The sequence below is a fragment of the Trachinotus anak genome, unplaced genomic scaffold, assembly GCF_046630095.1.
Source record: "Trachinotus anak isolate AG129_WGS33_773 ecotype Australia unplaced genomic scaffold, CSIRO_AGI_Tana_v1 ptg000034l, whole genome shotgun sequence".
In the NCBI taxonomy this organism is placed as follows: domain Eukaryota; kingdom Metazoa; phylum Chordata; class Actinopteri; order Carangiformes; family Carangidae; genus Trachinotus; species Trachinotus anak.
In genome coordinates, this window is record NW_027273885.1 from 5,757,346 (window position 1) to 5,765,023 (window position 7,678).

The 7,678-nt window shown below is 38.5% G+C and overlaps 2 protein-coding genes across 4 annotated transcripts; one reads left to right on the plus strand and one right to left on the minus strand.

Annotated features, from left to right (window-relative positions):
* Positions 1-42: 42 nt before the first annotated feature.
* On the minus strand, positions 43-2,864 carry get1 (guided entry of tail-anchored proteins factor 1). The gene is made up of 5 exons (XM_071472033.1): positions 2,724-2,864; positions 2,102-2,267; positions 1,099-1,166; positions 713-827; positions 43-422 (listed from the first exon to the last, which is right to left on the minus strand). The coding sequence occupies exons 1-5, from the start codon at positions 2,811-2,813 to the stop codon at positions 349-351; spliced, it is 513 nt and encodes a 170-aa protein (XP_071328134.1). The 5' UTR covers positions 2,814-2,864; the 3' UTR covers positions 43-348.
* A 512-nt stretch (positions 2,865-3,376) lies between these two features.
* On the plus strand, positions 3,377-7,154 carry hmgn1a (high mobility group nucleosome binding domain 1a). 3 transcript variants are annotated; one of them, XM_071472036.1, is made up of 6 exons: positions 3,377-3,583; positions 4,744-4,773; positions 5,667-5,696; positions 5,834-5,872; positions 5,996-6,115; positions 6,215-7,154. In XM_071472036.1, exons 1-6 carry the CDS (start codon positions 3,569-3,571, stop codon positions 6,284-6,286), a joined length of 306 nt encoding a protein of 101 aa, XP_071328137.1. In that variant the 5' UTR covers positions 3,377-3,568; the 3' UTR covers positions 6,287-7,154. The 3 variants fall into 3 exon arrangements, with proteins under 3 accessions (XP_071328137.1, XP_071328136.1, XP_071328135.1); XM_071472035.1 differs by lacking the exon at positions 3,377-3,583 and adding an exon at positions 3,686-4,037 and having other exon boundaries at positions 6,218-7,154; XM_071472034.1 differs by lacking the exon at positions 3,377-3,583 and adding an exon at positions 3,993-4,037.
* The last annotated feature ends 524 nt before the right edge of the window (positions 7,155-7,678 follow it).

Below are 7,678 nucleotides of genomic sequence, written 5' to 3' on the forward strand. Positions count from 1 at the left end.
TGTTTTTATTCGTCAACTCCCAATTTGCAAAGTGACAATAAATAAAATCTTTTCTTCTGTTCATTTTTATTAGAAAGGCATTTCAATACATTTTGAAATAATATACAGTCAAAACAATCTCACAATCAAATTAAAACAAAATTATCACAACAAATTTCAACAACACCAAAGTACTATGTTGCAGAATGAGACAGCCAACACCAAAATGCACTGCATTTTTACAAGTTGACCTGGAGCAGCTGACAAAAACAATAATGGAACAAAACTGTAGTTTTCCATCAACAAAATGTTGAGCAATAAGTTAAGAGAACAATGTGTTTTTTATGTTTGTGCTCACAGCTTTTATCTCTAGCTGACAGCATGGAGACCAAGTGTAACTACTTTGTTGCAAACCACCAGCCAGCACGTAATTCCCACTCCACCTGAAAGGAGAGAACAGCTCTGTCAATGAATTAATAAACAGACTCAGCTTGATGACAAGTTTAAGAGAGGAAAAGTATGACATACTACGATTTTTATAAAAACCAAGTTCTAATCCAAGTTATGTTGATGGAAATTATACACCATGTGTATTGCGTATTTGTTGTGTCCTGCTTGAATCCGTAAATACATTCTCTTATATTTAATCAAATACAAAAAACACTTTGAGTTCCAGCAATTCTGAGCCTCGAGAGAAATTTCTCCAAGGGACAATAAATTACATGTTGATTACCTGCCACTCCCGTTGGGAAGGCAACAAGTCGCTCCACAGGGGCAATCCATTTACTGGGGACCACTGTCACGGGATCAGAGTAATACTTCCATATCAAGGAGATCATCAGAGCAGCCTGACAAATTAAAAAGAGGGAAATATGTAGGTACATAACACATGATAAGGATTTTATTAGCTTGTCATTATGCTTGCAATGTCAACTCTAGCATTATATGTTTAAAATTAACAGAATAAAGTAATCGTAATAGCATTAACTGGAGGTGTGGAATCAAAGAGATGGCCCATGCTTACATTTTTGATACTGAAGTAGCTCTTTGTGGATCTCATAGTTACACCATAGTCTACTACTAAATGCATTAGTGCATCTACTTATGAGTGCCACCTACCTGCAGTATATAAAAGACAATGTTGACAACCCATTTCATTTTGGCTTGTTGTGCTGTTCTTGATTTCACTGGAAAAGGGAGGAAATATGTAACTGTTAGACTCAGTAGATTGATTGTCTTGGTGATGTAGCCTTCAGTTATACAGCCCCAGGGCCTTTTATGTCTTGTTAGTCAGATTGAACTGTCATTTTGTTTTACTTCACCATTTGGGCAATGGTTTGTTCATTTTGGATAATTCACAAAAATATTTTTCATGCAAACAGCGGTGATCCCTTCATGAACACAACTGTGGAGGCTGTGAGTCAGCTGTTTGGGGGTCATGGACACAGGGAAGTTAGAAGAAAATAAGGATTGGTGGAAGAATGTGTTCAAGTCATACCTAGTACAACACATGTATATGTATAGCTTAGTCGTGGGAGATTGAAAACTGCCAGTGTGCATGTTTAAGAAAATATCAATGTGGGTCTGATCTGACACACCTTTGCTCTGCTGTAGATGTTTATCCCACTCAAATTCTTTTTAACCACTTCCTGTCTGGTCACAAGATAATTCTGAGGCTGTGGGTAAAGTGAGTATGTTATCCAAAACCCCCTGCTACTTCCTGCAGGTGGTGGTTTTAAAGAGTGATCTGATGTAGTAAACGCTCACAGGTGTAGAAGACACAAACAGTTATAGCTACAGTTATGGTGACAATGGATCACCATATACTTTTCCGTGTGTTTAAAAACAAAGAGAAGATACAAGGAGTGGACTAAGTAACAAAGATACATATCCAAAACAACACTTCCTTCGTAAAGCCTTTGTTCACTTCTCATTGTGACATCATAGAAATGCCCATTTGTAAATATAAATTACAGATACTAGATGTTCCTGATATCATTAAATACAGCTTCTAATAGAAGCTGTTTAAAGGCAGTCTGACGCTTATACATTGAACTTAATTTTCAGGACTCCTGGCAGATTGTGTTTCCTCTTTATGTCAGTAACTCCTTCAGTTTCTCACCGTGTGTTTTCAGCTTGTCTGTCATTTTGTTGATTTTGCGCTCCAGCCTGGCATATCTAGCAAACTCATCCATCATGCTAATGGAGGACTGCTCCTTCTTCATCTCCTGGATTTCAGCTCTCATCTCACTCTCCTGCTCAGCATCTTTCTGCACCATCTTAGTCAGCTTGAAAGAAGAAGAAAGAAAAAGGACTATCACTGAATGAACAGGGGGACACAGTTTCACTGTAATATAAGCTATTGCTTTTGGAAGCAGTCACACAGCTCCTACTAGACAATAAAAGCTATTCTGGAGTTTTAGCTAACAGATCTGCACTATGCTAAGCTATCTTTAGCAGTAATGCTAAGATGTAAACACAGTTTCACAAACGCCTGACGTTAAAGTTGGCTCCTTTTATTTGAACAATGCAGCAGAAAATGTTTCCCCCTTAAGTGTTGTAACTAGACGGGGTTCACAGGATAACTCCACCCATGTAGCATTATCCGTTAGCTGTACAGTAAGCTAAGCTAGTCAACAATGGACTGCTGTCTGAGGGACGAAGCTAAAACACTAACAATCCCCCCCAAAACAGCAGCTTATTCTTTGTAACTTCACATATATTAACAATAGACCCAAACTTACGAAAGAGGATATGGTCGGCAGGAGTGTTTTCATGAGATTGCACAGAAAAACCGACCCCAGCACAAGGAACCAAGCATACCCGGCCGCCATGTTTTCTCTCCTCCCTCCAGTCCAGTCAGCCTCCTTGTTGCAGCTGTGGAGCTACAGGAGTTCACAGTGCAGTTACATAATAATTAGGCCATTCAGGTTATGCTGGTAATAGCTAAAGGTACACGAAAGCTATTTAAAAACACACACAGATAATATATTTCAACAGCGGTGAATTCATCAAGACCCATATGTTTATTAGAGTAACATATTAGAATTGTCAGTGTATGATTTGGCGACAGTAAGAAATTAACAAACCAAAGACACAGGGGTCAAAAAAATAAAAACAAAAAAATATATTTATATTTATTATATGTATGCACATTGTCATTTAATACTTCATAACATGCACATAGTTGTCTTGCACACACCCTGTTAAAGAGCCCGTAATTAAAAAGTGAGAGTTGGCTGTGTTCACTGATTGGCATACAATCCTGCCCACACAGGTAAGATGTTATGGTTTAAAAATATGCTGCCTCGACCTTAAAGCCAATCACTGGAAGCAAGGGGCGGGGGTTTACGCTTCCTGGTAGGTTGGTAGGATAAGGGATAAAATATACCGAGAGGGGGATCCAATCCGGTTTGAGCTAGTTCTGGTACAAGTCCGACGTTTATAACGTTAATACATGAAGTTACAGACCGCACTGGAGGTGCAGACAGAGGTTTAAGGCTGACTCACATTTCATTTAGTTTCTTGAGCTGTAAAAGGGTGTGTTGTTCTTTTTTTTTTTTACCCCTGCTGCACAGTCAAAGCAACAATGGGAAGGAAAAAAGTAAGTTAAAATGTGTAGCTTCTGTGGAATTTCGACATATACAGTGTATTTATTCACATTAAATGCACTGGCTGTGTTTTACTTTCGCTACCGTGTGTCTTTTCACACTTGCATGAGCTATAATGTAACGTTTCCAGCGGTGGCTACAGTTTGTCCATGTGCTTGCATGAAGTCCACCTTTGCTGCGCTCAGGTCTGTCGTATCTACGCTGCTCACACAGGGAAGTGGCGCCTTTTTACTTGGCACAGCGCAGCATGCCTTTTCATCGACCAAGTTTGCGAATTGCATAGCCTCGTTTTGTGCGACCACTTGGTGATTCAGTTGCTAAAACGTGATTGTGGCTTTGGTTTAAAAAAAAAAAAAAAAAAAAAAATTAGTCCTCACTGTGTTGCTGAGATCAAACAAAGGGGTGTAACCGCCGTCGATGCACAGGTTGCCATTTCAAGGAAATTACGTGCGTAATAGCCACTGGATATTTGGATTTATTGTGGGTTAGACGCGCTACCCTCTCGGCTGCTGTTTTACCTAGGATATGTCGAGTTGTTTTCTGTGTAATCCCGGTCCACACTGTAGAGATTTTGACCTCTGTCTGCGCGTACTTTAAAGCTGGTGCGCGTCACCCTTGAGGTGTACGCTCTTTTCTTTAGGAGCGTCATGGCAGCTGATATATCCTCGAAAAGACAGCGACACATCTGGGCGTATTTACCGCTTGCTTGTATAATCACCATGTCGGAGAACTTTTACGGAACAATCCCCGAGGTTTAGTCAGGCTGGGGGCATTAAAAAAAAGCAGATAAACTGTAGGAGATGTATGGAAGCGCATGTGGAGATGGAGCGACTCCTCCACCACCACCCCCGCCCCCCCCCCTTTCTTGAAGTATCTACCTTCTTAGCAAAAACATGTCTGTCTCATTAATGATGATGCGCTGCGGTGTTTGGTTGGCATAAACTTGGAACTGACTAAACCTTTTTAGCCAGTTTAGAATAGAAACGTGTCAGACTCCCCTCCCCACTTAAAGGTTGCATAATTTCTTTGTGACTTAAGGGGAGGGAGAGGTGCCCATCCCCCCTTTTGCATTACACACCCACTTTAGCTCACTCATGAATGGCTGTTGTTTTTGGTTTACTAATTTCTTTTTCCCTTTCTCTTTCTCTCACAGTCTACCGCTGATGCAGATGCGAGTGCAGAGGTTAGTATCTTGTCATGTTTTGACATCCTGCCAGATCTTGACATCCAAATTGACAGTCAAATGAACATTTTGTTCTATTTTCTTTCAAGAAAAAAAAAGGAGGGCTTTGTTGATGCAGGATGACTATATACATAGTTAAGTGCAGCCCGGTTTTAATCCTGCAAGTGAGAAGCTAAAGTACTAAGGATTACAGTGTCAGTCAGATGGTTTTAATTTACTCTTATAATCCAAACCTGGTCTCACTACTGGGGTTTGAGGAACTGCACAGCCTCTAGGGGGCGCTTGTAAAAAGGGGCCACTTTGCCCTTTTAATTAGTTTGCCCTGACTCTCAAGTTGAAATTCTCTCAATAATTCTCACAAGACCACAATTAACTTTGGGTCCGTAGCATAAACACTACAATTTGCTTAAAATCCCACAATGCAATGTTTCATCTTGCCCCCAGTCTGACATTATAAAGTACAGTTATGTAGAGAAGGTGAACGAGACTACAAGGAAGCTGTTTCACTTTTCAGTCTTAGTTTGCCAGTTTGAAAATAACACAATTTCTTCTGTCACGGTAGCTATGTTTTCACCTCTGTTTGTCTCTGAAACCTTATCTCATGTCTAATACAGATGTACATTTGAATGAGTTGTAAGGATTGTTAAATAGACTTTTTAAACTGATAAATAAGTTGTTTTGTTTTTTTGTTTGTTTATTTCTCCCAGTACTGTTTGTCTTTAAATAAACATTAACCAACACATGTCGAAGCACTCATCACTTCCCTCATGTGCTCATTGTACCACCTCACATTGAGTAACATTAGTTTCATCCTTATTTTATGGGAAAAAAGTGCTTTGTGGGCTCAATGCTTTCAAATGACTGAACTAACACCTTGTCTCATGTCTCTTCAGCCACGGAGAAAGTCTCAAAGGTTGTCAGACGTGAGTTTTATAAATCCCAACAAAAATCATCTCACCTTGATTAAATCAGCCCATATTCTACTATTACTATAGCTATTTTGCTGGCCTAATATGATGCATAATCGTTTGGTGTGTGTGTTTGTGTGTGTGTGTTACAGAAAGAGACACAGCCAAAACCACAGCCAGAAAAAACAAAGGTAATAGGAGAAATGTTGCTATTGCACAAGAGCACTGTATCCACTTCATATGCACTTTTTATTCACTATTACTCACACTTGACAGTGCATTTCATGCTGGTTGGTCTTTTTTGGACATGGTAGGCGCCTCCCAAGAATAAAAAGGTGAAAGAGGCAAAGGCCAAGCCGGAGGAGAAGAAAGAAGAACCTCAGGCAGAGAAAGAAGAGGCTCCTGCAGAAAACGGTGACGCCAAACCTGAAGAGGTATGGCAACTTGGCATCATCATGACCCTTTGCTTTGTTTGCACTGTAGTAATGTTCAAAGAGAACAAAATGATAAAGCATTTTTTCCTCAACCTCCAGCAGGCTGCAGCAGCAGATGAGGCAGACAAAAAGGAGGGCGAGACTGAAGAGGAGGATAAAGCAGCAGAGTAGTTATAAAAACTCTAAAAACTCAGTTGCCGATGCCCCCTGTACCTCCTTTCTTGTACAATGCAGAGAATATTTTTATCTTCTATTTTCTTAAGACAGCAGTGTTTTTAGGGATGTGATTGCAGAAATCACTTTTTAAAAAATACTACAAATTCCATTCAATTTCATGGCTTCTGTGAAGGGAAAGTTTGTACTTTGTCATTGTACTTGTTTTTTTTTTTTTTGTTTTGTCTCTCTAGCTTCCTTTTTTTGCCTTTTAGATTGTGTTTTTCTGCATGACCTGTAGTCATGCCTGCTGTGGGGTCCAAAAGTCAGAGACCACTTTCCCATTCAAGTGGCCTCAGATTCTTGGACTCCACTATATATCAGGAATATGATGTTCAATTCCAGAGGAATTCTTGAGGGATTTTGTGACCTGTACTGTTTTGTTAATTAATACATTGTAATACTGTTTGTTTGATAGGAAATAGGATGATTGAAAGTTTGAGAGTTGTGTTCTGTGCTAAGTAACATCTTGTTCACAACGTTCACCTTAATCATGTTCACTAGTACTGGAATTGGTCATGTTGATTTTTTTCCTGTTTTTCTAAATGCAGTCTGTAATGGTACATTTGAGAACAGTTAAATTGATCCGTATTCTCAGCTGTGCTCAAAACAAAATGCAGTACAGAGTTCATCAGTCTTGCTGTGTTTATCCTTTTAGGATAACTATATTTTCATTTAAATCAACAAAATGTATATGCCACAAATTTGTGGATATATTCATTGTGGTTTTGGGATTTCTCACTTAATGTACAGTTTCCTCTTTAAAAAAATGTTTTCTTTGTTATGAATGGTATAAAATGCCAAATAAAGATGGAATTTCTCTAAAGTGTTTGATTCAGTGATTGACTAATATCAGATGTTTCTCTTTTTTATTGATGTCTTAACCACTTAAGTGAGAACTACCTTAAAACTAAAAAGCTTCTTATTGTAACAAGTGCATGTGTATATATATACATATATGTGTGTTTGTATTTACCAGATGAATAACATAAAAAACAATATACACTTAATTTAAATTAAGCAAAATTCAACAGCTCTATCCCATTTCGCCGTACCAGATTAGTGTTGACAATAATATTTTCATCCAAACTTAAATTTACTTTTTTTTGGCAAATAAGCTTAAACACAAGATGCTGTACCTCTTAGTCCTCCTTAATTAATACATATAAAATTTAGGATTGTATTTACAAACTCAATCCTTAAACAGTTTTAGAAATCAATGCTATTCTTAAATGAAACAAAGCAGATGGAAAACATTCCCAACACACCTGCAAAACATTGAGCAATATACACTACTGGTCAAAAGTTTTGTGACACTTTCATTTTCTAGTTTTTATTGACATTTAAGCA